Below are 23,179 nucleotides of genomic sequence, written 5' to 3' on the forward strand. Positions count from 1 at the left end.
TTGGATCAGATATTTCAGATATATGCTTTCTCATTTTTACCTCTAATAAGTAGCAAAGTCAAGTCTCAATTACTATCTTTGCTGATAATCTTAAACATTAAAAAAAATCTGTATTTCCTTAAAATATATTTTCAGGAGAGAATTATTGAGAATAAGTGTTAGGGCAGCTTGAGGGAATTCATTATTATTTAAAATTGAATTCCTTTGATTTCCAGTGAAATTAATGTTTACCTAACTTTTCAAACCAGTTGTCAGGAGGCAGAGGTTCCAGTGGGCCAAGATTGCACCACGGCACTCCAGCCTGAGAGAGAGAGCAATACACAGTCTCAAAAAAATAAAATAAAATAAATCAGTTGTGGTTCCTCTTTAAGGAGTCACTTGTTCATGTTGCTTTGTCTTTATACTCTATTTTCCTCGTAGTTGTATAGTTTCTAATGTCTTAAGTAGATTGATCTTTTAGTTTTTGCCTTTACAGAAATTATTCTTAAAGAGTTTATTGTTTCTTAATCATATGACTCTTCAGAAACAAATTAGTGTTTTTCCTTAATTCTTTGCTTTTAAGCAAAAACCATTTCCTATTTCTTCCCATTTTAGTTATGGGAAAGTTTTAATTATAAAACGCTTTGGAAAATATGTAAAATACACAAAGGTACGAAGATTAAATTGTATTAATTTAATAGACACATTTTAATAATAGGGAATTTAGAAATAAAAAATCACAGATGAGGAATGAAATAGTTTGGAACAGTCTTGAGAAAAACCTTAATCTAATTATATATCTGTGAACTGCTGATGCTCTTATTGGAGCATTAAAGGGACACTAAACATTGATTTTTTAAAAAAGATGGTTTGGTCTTAAGTATTAAACATAATTGTAATCTCAACGTAATTTTGCAAAGAATCAAAGTGTATTTTCATTTTTAATTAAGGCAATATTGTTATTTGGTTCATTATTTTAAAAAGTACTCTTGCTTTTTTTGAAGTGACTAAAAATGAAGGATAAAACACAGCCTCAATCCATTACAATCTTCTAAGTAGCTTTAGTTATGAATAATAAAAAATAATACGGGCCGTTCACCAATTCAATTCATTACATATTTCAAGGCTCTACTTTCAGTGCTCATTGATGAAAGACCAAACCTATTATTATTTTAACACTGTCCTCCAGAGCCTGCTTTTAAAAGTGAAACAAATAGTATATGAACTATCTGCTATGGTTTGGATATGGTTTGCCTGTTGCTACCAAAGCTCATGTTGAAATTTCATCCTCAATATGGTGACAGTGGTAGGTGGGGCATACTGGAAGGTGTGCGGGTCATGAGGCTGCATCCCTCACGAATGGTTTGGTGCCCTTACAGTGGTAGTGAGTTCTCTGGTGAGACTGGATTAGTTCTCATGACTATGGATTAGTTCCCATGAGAGTGAATTCTTACAAAGCCAGGATGCTCCTCCGGTTTTCTCTCTTTTCATCTTTCTTCTTCCCCTTTGACCTTCTTCCACCAAGTTATGAGGTAGCACAAAAGCCCTCACCAGAAGCAAGGGCAATATCCTTGAATTTTCTAGCCTGCAGACATAAATAAACCTTTTTTCTTTATAAATTACCAGTCTCAGGTATTCTTTTATAGTAACACAAAATGGACTAGGACACCATCCTAGAGAAAAACAGAGTATAATAATAATAGTAGAAAGTTCTGGATTTAAAAGTTGAAAGGGCTGGGTTTTTAAAGTTCTTCCTCCACTAAACACATTAAAATTTTCTGAAATAGAAAGTCACTTAAAAATTCTGATATCAAATTCAGTCAAATTTAATTAGGATCCATTCCTATCTCACAGGGGTTGGATAATGGAGCAAAAAAGATTCAGGGACAAGAAAATATAAGAGATGACAAAGTGTTTAATAAATGTATAATAGTAGCATTCTAAAAGTGACAATAGAGCCAAATAATAATAATCCAGATAATTATAATTTTTTTTTTTTTTTTTTTTGAGACGGAGTTTCGCTCTTGTTACCCAGGCTGGAGTGCAATGGCGTGATCTCGGCTCACCACAACCTCCGCCTCCTGGGTTCAGGCAATTCTCCTGCCTCAGCCTCCTGAGTAGCTGGGATTACAGGCACGCGCCACTATGCCCAGCTAATTTTTTTTGTATTAGTAGAGACGGGGTTTCACCATGTTGACCAGGATGGTCTCGATCTCTTGACCTCGTGATCCACCCGCCTTGGCCTCCCAAAGTGCTGAGATTACAGGCTTGAGCCACCGCGCCTGGCCTAATTATAATTTTTAAAAATCTATACTTTTCTATGAGCTCACAAGTAAGAATGATAGAATAACTGACTCTTTTTAAAACGAATTAAACTATTATTTTTACAGTTTGTGCCTCCTTCCCAGTTTGTAAGATCCACTACAGCCTGTCTTATTCTCTACTGTGTCCCTATATCTAGTATAATGCTGAATATATACTGAGCCAGAGGCTTAAAGTAAGAGGTTCAAGACTCATCACTACACAGCTGATCCCTTGGAGATGAACTATGTCACTGTATCACTAACAAATATAACAGGGCCATAGGTTTTTAGAAACTCACTGTTAAGAGGAAAACAGGAAAGGAAGAAACTGTCTAAGTTGTACATAAAAGAGTACTTTTTTCAATAACACTATAATCTGCTCCCTTTCAACTTTTCACACAATCAGTCCATAATATTTCATCAATTCCCTATCTCCCAGAATTTATATACAATAGGTACCTTATAACAAATATTCATTGATTTATATTGTTTCAATGGAGACCAAATTTACTACTGTGCACCTACAGAAAACATTTATAATGCATTCTGTCTGAAAAAGTTTTTTCTAGTAATTTTGAAAGAGAGACTTCGTGTCTTCACCTTCATTCTTTTGGAAGGCACAGGGGAATCTACAGAGAATTCCTTGAATTATAGGCCCACATGAGACACCAAGGCACCAAAGCCTCACCTTTGAGATTTATAAACTTAATTAAATAAAGACTTTACTTTATTTGCTTCATATGAACACGGGAATACTTGACGACATACGAATACACAATATTATATTATTACTAATGCCACAGTTTGAAACCAATTGCATTCCTTACAATTTTGATAAAAGAGCTGTGAGAAATTGAGTATATGTTACAGACAACAAGAAATCACAGTACTGGAAAACATTTTGGAGTCCATGTCAATCTTTCACTTTACAGATGATAAATCTGAATCCCAGAGACTACAGATACCACACAGCACAACATTTAACCAACTGACTGAACCAACTGTATAAACCTGCCTAACTTTCTTTCTTGCAAGCCAATCTGAAAAAAAAAAAGGCAATCTGCAATGCAATCCCTTCCCCCAAACAACACTAGTGTATACAAAAATACAAGTAACTGATAGTATTGAAAAATACTGTCTCCTAATCACCATTGCAGCAAACACAAATTCCTAAAATTCCTTCTGTCTAATCCCAACTGGATGGTATCTTCCACATACTTGTATCATTAACAAGCAAATCAGAAGCACAAAATCACACAAGAGAGTGGATTTCCCATATAACAAAACTCACTAACTCTGGCATTTTCATTGGCATTTGCAAAAGCATTTTAAAAAGACTCAAAACACATATATTTCATTTAAACACTTATTTTTAAGCCAAGGAAGTGTTATTATTCATTCAATCTGTTGGCATAACAATCTAAGAATATATATAACCAGCAAGTTGGCAAGGAACTGATACGAGAATCATAGTACGTATTTTCTTAGACAAGAAATAAAAATTCAAATAGACCATCCTTTCGGGCAATTTTGTAATCCAGATCCGATTCTAGAATGGAGGATTTTCCTAACTGAGCTCAATAAACATTGCGCATTACTGTGTAAACAGCAATATAGTAGATATACTGATGATACAAAAATGGAAAACACACCATCCCTACTCTTAATTATGTTAGAATCTTCTAAAGGAAGTAAACATATAATTTCAGTATAAATATTGACATTCCCACAACTACTTCCAAGTCCAAGACACCATCATCTCTTGATGAAAACATCGCAACAACTATCTAGTTTCCCTCGTTCTATTCTGACCTTTCTCTAGTCCTGTCTTCTCCACATGGCCCTTCCAGTACACTTAGAATAAAATGCAAAACTCCTTACCTCAGTCTCCAAGTCCCTATGGGCTCTACCTCTGATTCCTCTGTGGCCTCCTTTCCTCCCATTTTCCCACCTGGTTCAATGTGTTCCAGTCACATTAGCTTTTTTTTCCTCTGCTGTGAACACAAGCTTGATATTGTCTTGGTCCTTTGTACTTTCTATTTCTTCTATATGAACCTGGCTCTTTAACAGTTGGATTAACATAGAGATTTCAAATATCATATTCTCAAAGATGCTTTATCTGACTACCTTGTCTCAAGGAGTATCCAACTTCCTAACTCATCATCTTCTAAAAATGACATCATCCTGTTTATTTCCTATAGAGCATGACTTACTTTCTGAAAGCAGAATGGTGCCGTTGGGCCTAGTAGACACACTGCATAAATATTAAAATTACTAAAAAACATTCTCTATGAACTTTAAGCTAAGTCATGACATATGAATTTGAGTTCTAAAACTGTGTACAGTAGGACCTACTGATCAAAAATATCTACCTACCTCTCTATTTGCCAGTATTTTGAAAAAAAAAAAAAACCCAAAAATAAAACCACAAAAAACTCAAACAAAACAGAATATATTTTATGGAAGAAAAAGCATGACAGTAATCAAGGAATCCAAAACTTAGCTGTAATTAACTTGAGCAAGTCAATTTCATTTCTCTAGCCTTCAACCTACTTATTTGTTATATGACATAATTTTAAAAGACAGGTTATATGACAAAATTTTAAAAGAATGGGAAGAAATGCCAGATATAGGTGAAGGGGAGTAAGGCAGTAAATCACACTGCCATGTGGGTACCTATGCAACAATCTTGCATGTTCTTCACATGTACCCCAAAACCTAAAATGCAATAAAAAAATAAAATAAATAAATAAATAAATAAAAATAAAAGAACGTTACAGTTCCAGTTCTAAAATTCAATCGTTTGAAACAGATCCCTCTAAATGAAAATTTGCATGGTTTATAATCTGTGCACAGTGAGCAAAGAATATCATGCACTCAATTATGGGCTTCCCCTCTTTTTGTAGATTAATTTGCCCTAACTACTATTCCTTTTGCCCTAACTACTACCTCATTTGGAATTCTATTACCAACTCCAAAGTAGGAAAAAAATATTGAAGCTTATAAAATTTCATAAAATACCTAACATTATATTTCATAAAATTATATTGAACTATACAATCATTCCTCCTTTAGAAAATAAAATACCTCTCATAATGTATGTATGTCAAAAAAACTTAAAACAAATCAAGAGTACTAAGAAGAATCAGTTTTTACAGACACATTTAAAGACATCTGTTATCACTGCTTTCCAAATACTATATAAAATAAAAATTTGCAGGCCAGGTGCAGTGGCTCATGCCTGTAATCCCAGCATTTTGGGAGGCTGAGGCACAGGCGGATCACATGAAGTCAGGAGTTTGAGACCAGCATGGGCAACATGGTGAAACCCTGTCTCTACTACTAATAAAAAAAAAAAATTAAAAATTAGCTGGGCATGGTGGCAGGCACCTGTAATCTCAGCTACTCGAGAGGCTGAGGCAGGAGAATTGTTTGAACCTGGGAAGTGGAGGTTGCAGTGAGCCAAGATCTCACCATTGCACTTCAGCTTGGGCAACAAGAGTAAAACTCTATCTCAAAAAAAAAAAGTTTGTAGAACTTTCTGTGCAACTAAATCCAAAAATTTCTTAAGGAAGAAACACCTATTAGTATTGCCACTGGAAAATAATATTTTAGGAGCATTATGTAATGTAAAAATCATAATAACTTTTTTTATAAGACAGAAGATGGATGTAACCAGATTAATAAGGGAGCCAACTTTTAAAATTAATAATGAAATTGTAATCCAAATGGAGCAATGATAATGTTTAATGAAATTGATTGTGAAAAACCTATATATAATATTTTCCATAATATTATAGTTAACCTTAGAAGATGCAGTAAGTAGAATCAGTATGAGGCAAATGAAATGCAGGCAGCAAACAGGGGAAAAAATCTCCTATTTTGTAACACGCAATGACAGGCAGCCCTTTAGTACTCAGGGAAAATCACCATGAAACTACTTTCATGGACAGCTGAGGTACCCAAAAATACTAGGCATGAGAAAATCCTGAAGCACTTCAATAGGAAAACCTATAAATATAAAAATAAAATCTGTCGCAAACTTAAATTCGTTGACTACTATTTTAACATGCCATGACAACGGCATTGTGAGACAAAATCAGGAGTTGTACCATCCTGCATTAATGCTGGGAAGACAATGTGCTGCAATCCTAGGTTTGCAAACATAGACACACAATAACATAAATTAAAACATGGATTTGTGGTTGTTTGAATGTCTTCATCATTTCATTATTTCTATTCTTCTACACTTGCAGTCTGTCACCAATACACTTTTACAGCTGGAAACTGGGAAAAGGAATTAAATATTCTACTAGGATATTAGCTTTAGTTCCCTATATTTAATTTCTGTCCACTTTTAAGTTTACTACTTGACAGTCACTAATACATCAAAGTGATCAAAAAGCCACTTTTCCTCCACAAGGGATTAGCAAAAGTAAATGCTTTTTGGCTCCCTAAAAGAAATTCCAACTGCAAATCTGGTAGAAATAAGCACATCTTACACAATACCAAACCAGCTATATACTTCGCCTCACTAAACACATGACTCACTACTAATGACAGAGCAGAGTGTGACAGAATTGTTATGTAACCTCATTCTAGGCTGATTAAGGCCAAGGCTAAACGAAATGAGACAGCCATTTTTTGTGCCCTTTACAGCTTATCCTTGGCCTCAATATTTGGCATTTATAGGCTGGTATACATCCATATCTTCCAGAAAGCAAGATTTTTGAAGCCAAAATGTAAACTTCTAAAACTTCAAAATGACATGCTCAAAGAGCAATACATTATCATTTAGAATGAAAAAGAAGCAAAAGTTTTATTATAAGCTATGCATAAGGCAAGGAGCTAGATGCTTTCCTGATGAGATCTCATTTAAACTCCACACTGAGCTTGAAAAAAATGACTGTCCAATGCCATCCCTGTTAAAGTCCTAATAAAATTACTGAAGGAAAGTATAACACACAGCCCTCGTAATAGGACTGTTTTGAATGAGAAGGTAGGAATACAACGTGAGGCTAAATCTGCAATAACAAAGTCCATCTCCTCTTAAAGTGTTCTTTACCAGCAAAACCTAGATCTTGTATCAACATTAATATTGTAAATTTGGAGGACATGGAAAAAACTATCAACCACTCACCATAATGCATGTAACAGTTTCCTTTGGTGGGATCCAGCTCAATAGCCTTCAAGAAGAGCTTTTCAGCCTCACTCTTACGACCCTTGAAAAACAGAGAAAATGGATGATTCAGTAACAGGTCATGAGGGATTCTTCACTGCCCAGGCCTAACTGAAGTAGCCAAATGTCTACTTGGTAATCATGATAGGAAAGGAAAAAAAAAATTTTGTTCTTATCTAAATGAGGATGATCAAGGAAAAAGTGTTGAGAGACAGGACTGAGGTCTGAACCCTGGAAGGCATGAGGAATATATAACAGAAGATGAGAAGGGCCCACCAAAAAGATCAGGCCAGGAAAGTAAGAGACAAAGTGAAAAAAAAAAAAAAAAAAGGTTTCACAGAAACCAGAAAGACAAGACAGTTTTAAAGAAATATTATTGTCATTTTCCATTTTATTTTCTCCCTTTGATTTGTTTTCTCTTTATTCCTTCTTCTTCCTTGTAAAGAACTGTGGCCATTTTAAATGGCCTTACTCACTTTATGAAGAAAAGAGTCACAATTTGGTGACTCTCGAACAGCTACTATTTATCCTTATTGCTATTATTCAGGACTAAAATTCTGGTAATCCAGGATTTAATAATGTAAAATTAGGTCACCTTCTTTGTTGTAGCTTTAAGTAAATATTACCATCATATGCACAAGGAAAATAAGCAAAAAATAGGGGAGAACATTTACATACAATAAATTGATTTTTCATGAAAGAACACCATAGTCTAAACAGATTCTAAAAGTATACATTCTTCACCTAGTTGTGGCCTCTGAACCACAGTTACTTCCACTGCAACACAGAGGGGGTGGCACAAGATAGGAGAAGACCCCTAAGAAGCACTTTCCTGGAGCAGTTCTATTTTGTCTGGCATGGTTGGGTTGAAGATGTACAGTGACTGTGAAGGATACCAAGGCACTGGGTGGTGCCCAAAGCCACAGACCATGGTAAAGACAAATAATTTATATACTCTTTACCTACATAAACTTCAAGCAATGTTTTTTTCTTACTTTTTTTTTTTTGGAGATGGACTTTCACTCTTGTTACCTAGGCTGGAATGCAATGGCGCAATCTCAGCTCACTGCAACCTCCACCTACTGGGTCCAAGCAATTCTGCCTTAGCCTCCTGAGTAGTTGGGACGACAGGCATGTGCCACCACACCCAGCTAATTTTTTGTATTTTTAGTAGAGACGGGGTTTCTCCATGTTGGTCAGGCTGGTCTCCAACTCCTGACCTCAGGTAATCCGCCCTCCTCAGCCTCCCAAAGTGCTGGGATTACAGGCGTGAGCCACCACGCCCAGCCCACTTTGTATATACTTTTAAAACTGTTGTTATGAAGATCAATTTTCTAAAGTTAGAGGTATATAATTAACCTAACAAGCTACATTAGGGGTATCCAGTCTTTTGGCTTCCCTGGGCCACACTGGAAGAAAAAGAATTGAATTGGGCCACACATAAAATAGACTAACACTAAAGATAGCTGATCAGTTTTTTTTTAAAAGGTTCATGCGTAAATCTCAGAATGTTTTAAGAAAGTTTATGAATTTGTGTTGGGCTGCATTCAAAGCCGTCCTGGGCCACATGCTGCCTGCAGGCTGCGGGTTGGACAACTTGTATTACATGCTATGCATCTTTGACTCTTTTCTCCATGCTCCCTCTCCTTTTGTTCATTCCCTCATTTAAAAAACTCACAGTTGCTACCTCCTTCATTAACTCATTATTCTAGTAGTTAGAACATAGCCTACCGTCGTCTCTACCACCTACAGCTAGTGATAACCAAATGATCAGACAACTGGCTTCCTCATTTCTTCTATCATTTTAGTAATGCTACTCTATTCAGTAACTCCTTTTTAAATCAGAAGTCTTGTCAAATACCAATAATTAAAATTTTTAAATTCTCTGCAATGTTTCCTGTAACATTTTAACTTCAAAGGAAAGCACAGACAGAATGTTTCCTATACATACACTTTCATAAAGTTAAAAATAAAAAGAATTAGGGAACCAATTAGGGTTGCCTAAATGATTTAGTAACTGTAGCAAATCAGGCAGCCTAATGTATGAATTAGAAATACAGATTCTAGGGAAGCAGAACAGCTCCCATACTTGTTTAGCTACGTGACCCTTGGAAAATTATTTTATCTCATAGCTATAATTTCTTTGATACAAAAAAAAAAGGAGGAGGGGACTGGCAGGGCATGAGATTTTTAGGGCAATGCAACTATTCCATCTGATACTATAATGGTGGATACATGGCATTAAGCACTTGTCCAAATTCATAAAATGCACAACACAAAGAGTGAACTGCAATATAAACTATAGACTTTAATTCACTCATCAACTGTAACAAATCTTCCACACCAAAGTAAGTTGATCTTAATAGGGGAGACTGTATGTCTGGGGTTGTAGGAAGGTGAGGAGGTTTATGGGAACACTCTGAACTTTCTGCTTAATTTTTAATAAACCTAAAACTACTCTAAAATAGTCTGAATTTTTAAAAAGGTTAACAATAAAACCTATCTCCTAGGATTACTGAATTATCTGTTATGATACATATAAATTAACCTTCATACTACCTACGTAGATGTTTGTAATAAATGTTAACTGTTATTTTATATGTACACATGCACACATATATATTGAATAGTATGCAAAAAATGAAGAGTTATAAATGACAAATAATGTATTTTATTTTATATACAGCCCCCAAACACAGGGTGATCTGGCAAGATCATCACTGGAAAGCAATATACAAAGAACTTGCAAAAAATGATACTTTAGGAAAAAGATGTAAAATGAAAGCTATCATCAGTAAAGCAGTGTCTATACAAATGTCATACACAAAGATTAAAAAGGAAACTTTCACTTAAGTTTTCAAGAACAAAAAAGAAGAAACTGGCTCTTTTGTCAATGTCAGAGTAAACAGGGTAGTAAAATCTCTCTGTATAGTCCACTGGCAAAACAATATTATGAAATTTTAAAAACATGCAGCAAAACTCAATGGACAGTAGTCTCTGGCTGCTCAGGGGACCATGTTTTTAAATGCACTGAGTCTCATGCTTTCCTAGATGCAAAATAAACACAATGAAGGCCAGAACGTTCTTTCTAGGGGGAGATATGGTACCATCACACAAAAATCCATCTTTCTGCTTTGACCACTATTTATTTAGCCAAGTGCCAAATGATAAAAATGAAAAGAAAATTCTTAGGAGAGTACAGTAAGCCCTCACTTAATGTGTTCAATAGGTTCTCAGAAACAGCAACTTCAAGTGAAATGACGTATAATGAAACCATTTTAACCCCTCATCAGCATTGTAACAAAACATCATCAAACAAAACAATGTTATTTCAAGGACCTGCTGTACATTCTTTTGCTTTATTAAAGTTTCCACTATGTTAAGTGAGGACTTACTGTATATAAAATTAAAAGTCAACCAAATTCATAAGCCAACCAGGGATTAAGGTTGCTGGTTTGCAGGAGGAAAGCATGAGGAAGAAGAGGGAATATTATACTTAATCACATTTACTATTTCAACTGTTATTGTTCTAGAGGGTTGGTAGTTGAAGTGAAGAAAAAGTCATTTCTCAGCAGATTTTTCCTGGTGTCTTTTAGATTATGTCAGCATTCTGCACAAACAAGCGTGATTACTCATGCTGTTTACTGGTTGACATGTTTGGACACATGAACTGGTTCAGAAATCAAGAAAAAGAGACAGTATTGAGTATTATAAACAAATAATATTTATTAAACTCTTGAAAAAAAAAACCACCATCCCAATTAGAAGAGTGTCTGGTCATGTCCACTCTGATTGGCATCAATAAAACATATACATGTAAGAGAAATATTCAGTAAAGTTTGTTTAGCCTTAATCTATATCATGGGATCAGTATTAAGCTAATTCATTTTGTTTCCTTTGTTAAACTGGATGCCACTACCACTGTTCAGCTCAGGTGCCCAGGTGGGTGGGTGTGTAAGGTAAGCAGCATCTCTCTCAATGACTGACTGACAGATCAATAGTTTAACTACAAAACACACAAATAAATATAAAAATACATATTTTCACACACACACATGCACATACACACACACACACACACACGCCCCTCTTCAATAATTTCTAGAACTTTCCTTAAAGCAAGCAGGAATATCAAATATAAGAAAGAATTAGACTATTATGGCTTCAGCTTAAATTGTTTTATTTTTAAAAAGTAAACTATACTCACACTTTTGTCCCTTATCTTTACTGAAATTACGTATTACATCAACTATCCACCTCTGTAGTATGTCTTGAGAACCACAACTCAGAAATACTTTACTAAATGACACCTGAAGACACCAAGCCCTTACATTGTTGCATTGCATTATGAGTTTGAGTGTTTTTGTAAATATGCATATATATTTATATATCTTTAAATATATAAATTTTAATATTTCAATTTATAAGAAATATGTGTATTTTGGTCTTCATTCCCAGTTCCTGGTACAGAACATCTAAAATCCTTGCAATTTCTTGAGCTATAGGGGTGCTAGGAGAATCTTTTGCTCTAATATTTGGTCTTTTACACCAGTTTCCTGACACATAGCTTCTAATTCTTTGAAATTTCCTAGGGGATAAGGGTATCTTTTGTTTTCATGAGGCAAATCTTTTTTTTTTTTTTTTTTTTTTAGGAAGGAAGGGGTGATTTATTTGGCCGGGAGCAAGGTAGCATAGTTGCCTAACAGCCAAGCTTGTCTCACAAAGGAAACCTCTGCCTTTATATAGGCTTACAACTCTAGATATTCCATGTGAAAGGGTCTTGGGTTTACAGTTTAGAAAGTACATGTGAGGGGGTCCTGATTGATGAAGTAAGTGTGGGGGTTTGAGCAAGACTGAATGGGAACAATAGAGGGAACAATTTAATCACCTTAGATCTTACCAGCTATGTCTCAATTTTTACTTCCTCTTTCTTTGAGACAAGAGACAGGAAAGAGGGGTTTCTTTCCTTATTTCCCCACTTTGAGAATCTCACTTACTAGTAATAGTGGGGGTTCCATGAGGCAAATCTTGGTAGGCTCCTGGATGCAGTCTGGTCACCAGGAAGATCAAGCCATGATTAGAAACTTGGAATTTTCAGTTCTAGCCCTTCCCATTATTCTCTGGGAAGAGGAGCAGGGATGGAGATTGAGTTAATAATTGATTATGCCTATATGAAGAAGCCTCCATAAATATCCCCGAATTACAGGATTTGGAAAGCTTCTGCATTGGTGAACAAGAACATGTCTACACTGCAGAAGGGTGGCACACCTCAATTCCACCAGGACAGAAGTCTCTATGCTGAGGACGTTTCCAAACCTCCCCGTGTATCTCTTTATCCGGCTGTTCAACTGTATCCTTTAAAATAGCCTTTGTAGTAATTTGGCAATAGTAAGTAATCTGTTTTCCTGGGTTCTGTGAGCCACAGTAGCAAACTGAACTCGGGAAGAGGGTCCTGGGAACCTCCAATTTGTAGTCATGTTGTATAGAAGTTGTGGGTCACCTGGAAACCTACAACTTGGATTGGCACCTAAAGTGGGGCAGCAGTCTTGTGAGACTGAGTCCTTAACTTGTAAGGTCTGCACTAACTCTGGTTAGTGTCAGAATTTAATACGAGGGCATCCTGTTGGTGTCTGCTGGACAATGGCTTGGTTTGTGGAGAATTACCCCACTGACACTTGTGTCATAAGTGTTCTAGGTTGAGAGTATAATAGGAGAAAATTTTTTTTCTACTATACATAAATATATGTAATATATAATACATTTATATGTAAATATAATACATTTATAAATATATGTATATATACTTTGTTCCCCAAATGCAAATAGTGCATTAATCTTATTCTATAAATTAGCATATATCTTTACCTTTTCTTCTATTGCCATCCAAGTATTCTATAAATAACCAGTCAACACATAAAAATAGGCTATTATGATTTCTTTCCTTTTTTTTCTTTCTTTCTTTCTTTTTTTTTTTTTTTTTTTTGAGACAGAGTCTCAAAAGTCTTATTCTGTCACCCAGGCTGGAGAGTAGTGGTGCGATCTCAGCTCACTGCAACCTCTGCCTGGTGGGTTCAAACAATTCTCATGCCTCAGCCTCCTGAGAAGCTGGGACAACAGCGTGTACCACCAAACCCAGCTAATTTTTGTATTTTTTAGTAGAGACGGGGTTTCACCATGTTGGCCAGGCTAGTCTCGAACTCCTAGCCTCAAGTGATCTGGCTGCCTTGGCCTCCCAAAGTGGTGAGATTATAGGTGTGAGCCACCATGCACGGTCCTATTTTCTTTATATAACTTAGTAGCTTATAGCTACTACTTACTTATTTATGTTCACATGTTATTAGTAAGTTATAGAGCTGTGAACAAAGGAGTAACTTCTCCATTTCATATCTGAAAACTGTCATACCAACTAAGGTTTCTAAAATGATAAAAACAGTTCTTTCTGAACTAGCTCACATTCTCAAACAAATATTTATATCTTAACTGGGGACTACCTATACCTTCAGCATCAGTAGGAATACCAACTAGAATAAAATGAAGAATAAACCAGAGAATTTCATTTCAGTGGCCCTACTCTTTATTTAGAGGCTGCTTCAAGTTTGGGGAAGGAACAGTCTCTTACTGTAGTATGTTCTAGCAGCCACTTCCATATGTCTGGTGTTTACTCTGGGAATTTCTGACAATTATGAGTGTCTGTTATTTTTCACAACCAATGCAAATCACATTTTCATTTCACATTCAAATGTATCTCTATACTAACAACAAATATGAAAAGGAAGCAGCTGATAAAACAGGTCCAAAAGCTTATGTGTAGTTTGAAAAACATGTTGTTTAACCATGCAGTATAGTTAAATGAGTGTAAAAAGTAATTTGTGATGACCGTCATTTACAAATAGAAGGAACATTACTTGACAGTTTTAAATTTAAAAAAATTTTTTAAATTGATACAACTATTTGTACACATTTACATGTTACATGTGATAATCTGTGTAATTATTAAGTCAGAGTATGTTCAGGTGGGGTGTCCATCACCTTGAGTATTAATATTTATCATTTCTATGTGCTGAAAACATTTCCAATCCCCTTTTCTAGCTATTCTGAACTATACAATACATTGGTGTCAACTACAGTCACCATATTCTGCTATTGAACATTACAACTTTTTCCTTCTATCTAACTGCATGTTTGTTCCCATCAACATCCCCTTCTTCATCTCGCCCTCTCATGACCACACATGCACCCTTCCCAAATTCTGGTATCTGAGTCTTTTTAAGCATCACAGTATTTTTATATAATATGCTTTCAGGATAAAAAAGTGTTTCTTCCTCTAAAGAAAAAAAAGTCATTAAAAAAAAAAAACCTAAAAGTTCAACTTATTCTTACAAACCAAGATGATTCATATAAAGCCATTTAATTATAGTAGCCTCTCCCCAGTGTTATATGTTATGAGCTGGAGCTAACCTCAATTAGAGGCAAAGTAAAGGGGCAGGGGCAGTGGTAACTTTCATGATGAAACAGTTCATCTGCATATTACAAAATATTTCCCCATCAAATTGTCAGATACCCAAATTGTGACCATGACTTTCATTTTATTTTTTTAGGGCTAGAATAGTACATCTTCTAGAAAGTTTTTAAAATATAATAAAATACTATACAAACATCAGAATTAAAATTACAGAATAAAGCTACCTGATACAGAAATGATCTGGCTAAAGAGTTTAACTGATACTAGTGTTTGTCCTCCCAGAATTGTCATTCAAGTCCTGCTTTCCATAAATGTCAGGTCTTCTGTGCCCTCTTTTCCTAAACATCCTAAAGCAGAGGCTGGCTGAAAGACACTTATAGTGTCATAGGACCTAAACGCATTGAAAAATTACATCAAATGACACCACGGGCAGCTAGAGGACAAAGGGAGTGTTTCACTCTGTTCAAGGACAACATCCAGAGTAGGTGAAGAGCCCTCACAAGGGAGGAATGGTTCTGTGGCATGCCCAGGACAAGGCTGACTCCACAGCCAGAACTCTCACCCTGAGCAAAGCTTCCCTGAAGCCCATTCCCAGTCCTACTGAAGAGACATTAGCCTTTAAGGTGGTGTCAGCTCAGATCAGATGGCCAGGACACCCTCCTTTCCAGCCTCCCAGAGGCATAATGGGAAAGGAGGAGGTCACAAAACTGGCTGAAATTAAATGACTGACAAAGTGGGAATAAAAGGCTGCAACAGCATGAGTTTCACTCCAAGATACAGAAGTGGATCTCACACTCAGCTGCCTTTCTGGCCTGGGAGCCAGACACATGACATGAGCAAAAGGCACAAACGAACAGTTTGCAAATATCAAAAAATAATGGCCAGAATTTCTAAAGAAATATGTATTTGATTTACCTAAACTGCAAACTGATACAAAGAGATGTTATTCATCTATCAAAAAATTTCCCAAATAAAGAGAGAATTCAATATTCCTGAGGGTTCATAAAAACAGGTGTTCAAACAACACATTGTTGAAATACAGTAATATGTAACACAAACATCCTGGGGGAAATTTGACACATATGAAAAGCATTAAATCACAGACACACTAGGCCAACTAATTCTATTTCTATGTATTTGTCCTAAGAAAATACCTGTATATACAACGAAGTCACTATTCATTTTTATTATAGTATTGTTCATACAAACTCAATGTCCACCAACACGAACTTGATTAACCAAAAATCATTTCAGTGAAATACAATGTATCTACTAAAATGATTTTGTAGAAAATCATGTAAATCCCAAAAGTTCTTCATGATCCAGTGCTAAATGAAATAAGCAGGCTGTAAATTATAGTTTATAACCTAATAACATTTTCTTAATAGCACCATCTGTATAATTAGACCATTTTACTATAGGGATTTCAAAGGTGAATAAAAAGATTAGTCACTGGATCTTCCAGACTTATGAGCAGAAAAGAACACACATAGTGTAGACTGTTAAAAAAATGTACTATGCTAGTTGTCAAAATAAGTGCCTCAAGACCACAGTATATCTCACTACTGAGAAATGAAAGAGAAGCCTTCAGAGATGTGATGTTTGACTCTATAACAACAGATTAAGTTCCTGCTATGTGATAGGCTGGGTTCCAGGCCTTGGTAATCAAGACAAAGCTCCCTTCCTGGTGCAGCTCACAATTTTAGTGGTGGAATCCTTGGTTTACCCATAAATAGGTAACACAGTCAATCTTAAGAGCTTTTGTGAAAAATATTGCAGAAGAGAGCAATGCACAACTTGGTGGGGGGAGTGATAAAGTGACAAAGGAAGGCCTTTACTGACATTTGAGGGTGACATAAGGGAGTAAGCAGGGCATGGAAATATCTTGCACATTTGGAGTTTTGGGGCCTATAGAGGAAAATATCATGGCAGCAGTTGAGCAAATCCCATAAAAAAATGTGAGTCAGGAGTATGACAGGAAGGACCAGGTTGTGCAGGGCCTAGTAGGTTCTGTAAGGAGCTTGAAATTTCTTTTTCCTGTTTTTTTCTTTTTGGTAGTGAAAATTCATTTCAATTTGAATGTCACATGTTTTGCTTTTCCTCATATTGTTTGCTTAGGTGTTAACCAAGAAAGGGTAGAACAGCCTCTGGGAACTATGCAAATATGGAACGCTTCATGAATTTATGTGACCTCCCTGTTCGGGAGCCATGAAATCTCTATGTCCTTTCCCTTTTAGTGTGTATGCTGCTGAATTGAGCCCTGGAATACCTTTTGATGAGGAAGGAACATCATGGAGGATTTGAAATAGAGGCACAATATGGTCTCACTTAGAAATTTTAGAAAACACTTTAGATTTAGGGTAGAAAACTGTCTGTAGGGGGTATAATAAACAGGAAGACCTCTTAGAAGATTAACACTCCACAGTTTAAACAAAAGTGACAGCAGTGGAAGCAGTGAGAAATGATTCAGGATCTCTTCTCAAGACAAGTGGCCAGTGGATCAGGTGTGGATATAACAGAAAAAGAAGAGTCAAAGATGACTCCACGTTAAAAAAAAAGAAATTTTTACAGATGGGGGTCTCACTCTGCTGCCTAGGCTGAAGTGTAGTGGCACAATCATAGCTCACTGCAGCCTGAACTCCAGGGTTCAAGTGACCATCCTGACTCAGCTTCTCAAGTAGCTGGGACTATAGGTGCACACCACTACGCCCGTCTAATTTGACTTCACAAATTTTCACTTGCAGGTATCATTTCTTCACATGGGAAAGACTGTATGAAGGCAAGCGTTGGTAGGAAGGTGCCTATGTAGTGGAGTGATAGAGTTCTGTGTGATTGAGATGCTAGGACAAAAGAGCATGGAAGAAATTCAGAAACACCGACTACACAGGGTGCCACAGACCGAGAGTTGGCAAGACATAAGAATACTGGAAATCTGATACCTTTCAATGAGAAGAAAGTAAAAGGAGAAGACTTGCAAGAATGCCAAGAAGGGGGAAAATGGGAAAAACAGCAAAAAACTCACCTACTTACATTCTAATCATGTTTTCAATTAAAAATACAATAAAAAGCATTATAAAGAGTAAACATACATATAGAACTCATTTTAAATAACCATTTCAAATTATACATAACTCACCTTTCATAAATACATATTAAATATCTGATATTTTTAGAATTCGAACTGAACCATTGCTTTCTACACAGCTTTGATATTACGAGCAAAAAAAGTTAGATTTTAAGGTATAAACACAACATGGTTCACTTCTAAAAATATTACATAAATGAAGGTGTTTAGCTGACTCAGATTTCCTGTAATGTTACCATTTTAATTTCCTTTCTGTATCTGTTCACTTGTATATTTTCCCTTCAAACTTAAAAGGGTCACCCACATACACTGTAGTAACATTTCAGTGGAGATAATTTGATAGGCTACAACCACATCTTACACTCTATCTGGGAACATTATTTAAGTTGCTATATCATGACATGACACTAAGCTCAAAGTAGAGTTAAAACCAACCTCTTATCATAAGGCTTATCCAGCCATAATCTCAGTTGATGAGAAGAGTATTCAGACATTTCATTAAAACATCTGAGGAATCTAAGGTGGAGAAAGTAGAAATTATGTTTGAATGAAATTTATAATTAAGTTACAGCACAAGTATATCCTAAAATTTTATTTTTAAATTATGCAAATCATTTTAGATATTAAAATGGGCTGCTTTTAGACTTTAGAATTATGCATATAATTCATCCCTGAATTACAAACCAAAGTGTCTGCTTTCAATTAAAACAATGAAATTTCCACAATACATTAAATGTATTCATTGATTCCTTTTATTCCGATGAATATTTATTGGGCACCTACCATGTGCCCAGTGCTGTGTTGGGCCCTAGGATGAAGAAAATGGTGATTAAGAGTAGACATAGGGCTGGGTGTGGTGGCTCACGCCTGTAATCACATCACGTTGGGAGGCCGAGATGGGCAGATCACCTGAGGTCGGGAGTTTGAGACCAGCCTGACCAACATGAAGAAACACCGTCTCCACTAAAAATACAAAATTAGCCAGGCGTGGTGGCTCATGCCTGTAATCCCAGCTACTTAGGAGGCCGAGGCAGGAGAATCACTTGAACCTGGGAGATAGAGGTTGTGGTGAGCCGAAATCATGTCATTGCACTCCAGCCTGGGCAACAAGAGTGAAACTCTGTCTCAAAAAAAAAGAAAAAAAAAGAGCAGCCACAGCTCCTGCCCTGATGAAGCACCAGAAACTTCAGGTGCTAAGAGTATGACAAATGCCATCAATGGCCGTTTGACCTATAGCAGTTGGTCTGATTTACTGGAAGTACTCAGGGAAGGTTTCCAAAAGAATTGATGCTTGATCTAAAAATTAAAAGATTTGCATGATTAACAAACTGAAGCAGAAACAAAAGATTTGCCTCTATGTAGGTAAAATATCTGTGGCAGAAAAACAAAAAGACTGCGTGAAGCCCAGGGTGAGTGAAGCAGAGAGGAATGAAGGTGAACCACATGAAAAGTGAAAATGCAGGGAAGAGCAGGGCACACCTGGCTTACACCGGTCATATTAAGATGTTAGTTGCTGTTTTGTGAATATCACTCTGAGGGTACTGAGGATAAGAGAGTGGAATGGGAGCAGAAGGCAAGTAGGCAGGTGACAATGAAAGGAAGACTAGTGGACTGACATGACAGAAATTTATATAAAACAGACAGAATAACATGGATAGAACAGAGATAATGCGATGAGGGGGATGGAGTAACAAGGGTGACCCTAAGTTTTGGACCAAAACCGAAGGGAAGATAGTAAATAATGAAAGAGAATCAAGTTTAACAAGTAGGATTATAAAGTTAGTTTTGAAAATTGTAGAGATTGGCCTACTTTTGAGGTACCTGAGACGTCAAGGGTGTGGTTTACTAAGCTGAATCAAGAGGTTGAAGATAAAGCGAAACAGGGTCTCAAGAAAACAGCAGTAGTTGATTGTGTCTAATGCTGAAAAACATCCACTAGATTTCATGACATGATCACTGATAACCTCAGGAAGGTATGTTTAATAGGAATGGAAGTCAGAAGAAGTGGGTGTTAGTTGAGGAGCAGTGGGTAAGAAAATGGATAGAAAGACCAGGTGTGGCGGCTCACGCCTATAATCCCAGCACTTTGGGACACCGAGGCATACAGATCACCTGAGGTCGGGAGTTCGAGACCAGCCTGACCAACATGGAGAAACGCCTAACCAACAAGGAGAAACCCTATCTCTACTAAAAATACAAAATCAGCCGGGCATGGTGGTGCATGCCTGTAATTCCGGCTGCTCAGGAGGCTGAGGCAGGAGAATTGCTTGAACCTGGGAGGCAGAAGTTGCGGTGAGCCAAGATTGCACCATTGCACTCCAGCCTGAGCAACAAGAGTGAAACTCCATCTCAAAAAAGAAAGAAAGGAAAGAAACGAAAATGGATAGAACAATTACAGACAACTCCCAACATACCTGGCTGTGAAGGGAAGAGGAGTAACAGTGTCAGTGGAAGGAGAGGAGACACAATGAGGGTTTTCTAAAAAGAACATAAAACTTAAACGACAAGGGGGCATAAAAATTAACATCTTTTTTTAGTTTAATTTAAAATTAGAAGAGAAAATAATTCAAAAATCTATTTGCAGAAGTCTTAGATAACTTGCCAGTTATGGCCATGACCAAATTAAGGCCTGCTCAGAATTCTTTACGCTGAGTCTTTTTCCTCCTGGGTGCTCTAACGACACTTGATTCCTACTTTGTTGTGACACTTGTACGGTAATTACCATTTGTAATCTCTTTTTCTCATTGTAAACCAATTTAGGATAATTGTTTAATCAACAATTTGCCAAGGGCCAGATGCGTAGTAGGTGGTCAAAGATGCATGAAGAATGCTAAACATCTGCAAAAGCAGACACTCAAAACACTTCTTAAATGCATACTCTCCTTGTGAAGTGTTGCCTAAATGATGGATGGCACAGTTTCCAGTGGTAAATCTGACTAAATCTTGAGACCTGAGTGATACTCAGAGCTTCATGCCACTGCCATCATTGGTGACACTTCCTCCCCACAAAGAAAACAAAAACCCACATATTTTATTATCGTTCCATGATCCATAAGATGGCACCAAAAGTTCATGAAAAACTGGTTTCCAATAGGCAGCTTTACTTTAGCTGGATAAAGTGGTCAAGGTGATTTCCATTTAGGGAATTAGTGCAATTAGAAACCCTGAAATATTAGCTGTTAGCCATGATTCCAACCATTCCTCGTGGCTGTAAGTACAATGGGTGTTTCCCATTCGTTATCACCAGTACTATAAGCATTTACTGGATCATTCCTTCCATGAGAAGTGCTATGCTGTTTGGCTCTCAAAGGGCAGGCCTGGGCTCACAGAACGGAGTTGACACTTGTACTGCAGAAGTTTAAACAGTGTGGGGACCGTAAGGAAAGCTGTCTTGTGAGAGTGGAAAGGCAGGAGCCTAAACAACAGCTGCTCTGCAGCTGGGTCACAAAGGAGAGCAAGAAATCCCTCGACACCATAAAAGGTAGCGAATGACGGAAGGCAATCGCAGTGCTTCCATTTGTCACTGGCAGGGTGCCACTTGCTGCGCTCAAATCCAAATGCTCTTGTAAGAGGATGAAACCAGATGTAAATAATTCTCTCATTTTATATATTATATATATATGTACACACACAATATAGATATAGATATAAATAGATAGTAGAAAGCTTCAGTCATAAAAGACATAGAGGTTTAATTCATTTAGATACTAAATTCTCTGATGACTTACAAGTATAATGAAGGCAGCATTGGATTTAATAACAAAAACCTAAGTTCTAGTCTGGTTCTCAGAACATAAAGGTAAAAAGCCATGAAAAGCCACTGATCTGAATAAGTTTCATTTTTCTTCAGCTGTAAATTAAAGGACCTGGGTTAACTGAACATGACTGGTTGCAATTCTCTTAGAAAAATGGAATTCAAATCAGGGGAAGTGGTTAAAAATTTAGGTTAAAGAAAAAGTAACTTCTTAATTCATGTAATCCTCTTTTGCTTCCACTGAGTTCCAGTCCACCACGGGGGAAAGGAATCAGCTCTTCTCGCCAGGCCCACGCAGCGGACACTGAGACTGGGGAAAGTAGTGAGACCTAAAATCAACTCTGTAGTTCACATTCTGTACTAATGAATGAAACTGAACAGAGGGGTAAATGACTCGCTTATCTTCTGAAAGCAATTTCAAGGTAACGATGCTCATAAAAGGAAGAGTATCTCAGAAAGGTTCTTGAGTGAACTAGGCCACAAATGTATTGAAAGTCTAAATGGTTCTTCTAAATCATTCTGGTTTGCCTGAAACTGCTCTTTCTATGCCCACTGTTCCAATGTATTTATAACAGCACACTCTTCCTGGTTTGGACAATAATAGTTACCCTAATTCCTGTTTCTCTCTCACAATAATTCAGTTGAATCAGGTAAGTCAAATGATGGCTCCATGACACTGCCATGTCTCACCAGTTGAAGCCACTAGGCTCCATCAGCAGCATCAGTGAGGTTTCACTGTGACCCCAGCTTTCCATTCCCTAAGACGCTCCTAACAAAGAGAGCATTAACAAAGACATCCTTTCAGAGCAAAAGACCATGGGAATTTGCTAGGCATAATTAAGTTTCCATTCATCTTCTCCACTTACCAAAACACATTTTTCCAGTGACCTGTTGTCACAGCAGATTGCAATTCTACTTTTTCCTTGTAGGTTATGTAGCAAGAACAGAAACATTATAGAGCAGCTTAATATGCATCAGATTCTATTCTAAGTACTTTCGATGTGTGCTCACATTACATCCTCATAAAAACCCCTAACATACTATCATAATCCTGGTTTTACAAAAGAAGAAACCAAGGCACAGAGAGGTTCAGTGCCTTGCCAAGGTAGAGAAGCTTGATTTGACAGAGCTGGGATACATTCACACAGAAACAATATGGCTTCACAGTTATAGGCATGTTCCAGAAATTCACTACCAGGAATAATTATGTCATTTAAAAACTAACTTTATAGTTTAAAGACAAACTCATGCATCCACCCATCCTTATCATGTATTTAGAGAGTACCTACTATATGCCCAGCATTGTGTGCAGTACAGGATAGGTAAAGATAAACTGAGGCAATACTCTTATACATGGTGTAATATCATGCCAACTCCAGAGGTAGGCCCTTATCAAACTGAAGATTATACTTAAAAG

The 23,179-nt window shown here is 36.7% G+C and overlaps 1 protein-coding gene across 2 annotated transcripts in view; it reads right to left on the bottom strand.

The window, feature by feature from the left end:
• The window catches only part of TMTC2 (transmembrane O-mannosyltransferase targeting cadherins 2), a 441,683-nt gene that overhangs the window by 99,940 nt on the left and 318,564 nt on the right, over positions 1-23,179 (bottom strand). For both annotated transcript variants that reach the window (XM_021675289.2, XM_012442083.3), the window contains one exon: positions 7,423-7,504. In XM_021675289.2, coding sequence (XP_021530964.2) covers positions 7,423-7,504 — 82 coding nt within the window. The remainder of the gene's footprint in view (positions 1-7,422; positions 7,505-23,179) is intronic.

The sequence above is a fragment of the Aotus nancymaae genome, unplaced genomic scaffold (assembly GCF_030222135.1).
Source record: "Aotus nancymaae isolate 86718 unplaced genomic scaffold, 86718_ANA_hifiasm-v0.15.2.pri h1tg000016l, whole genome shotgun sequence".
Classification (NCBI taxonomy): Eukaryota; Metazoa; Chordata; class Mammalia; order Primates; family Aotidae; genus Aotus; species Aotus nancymaae.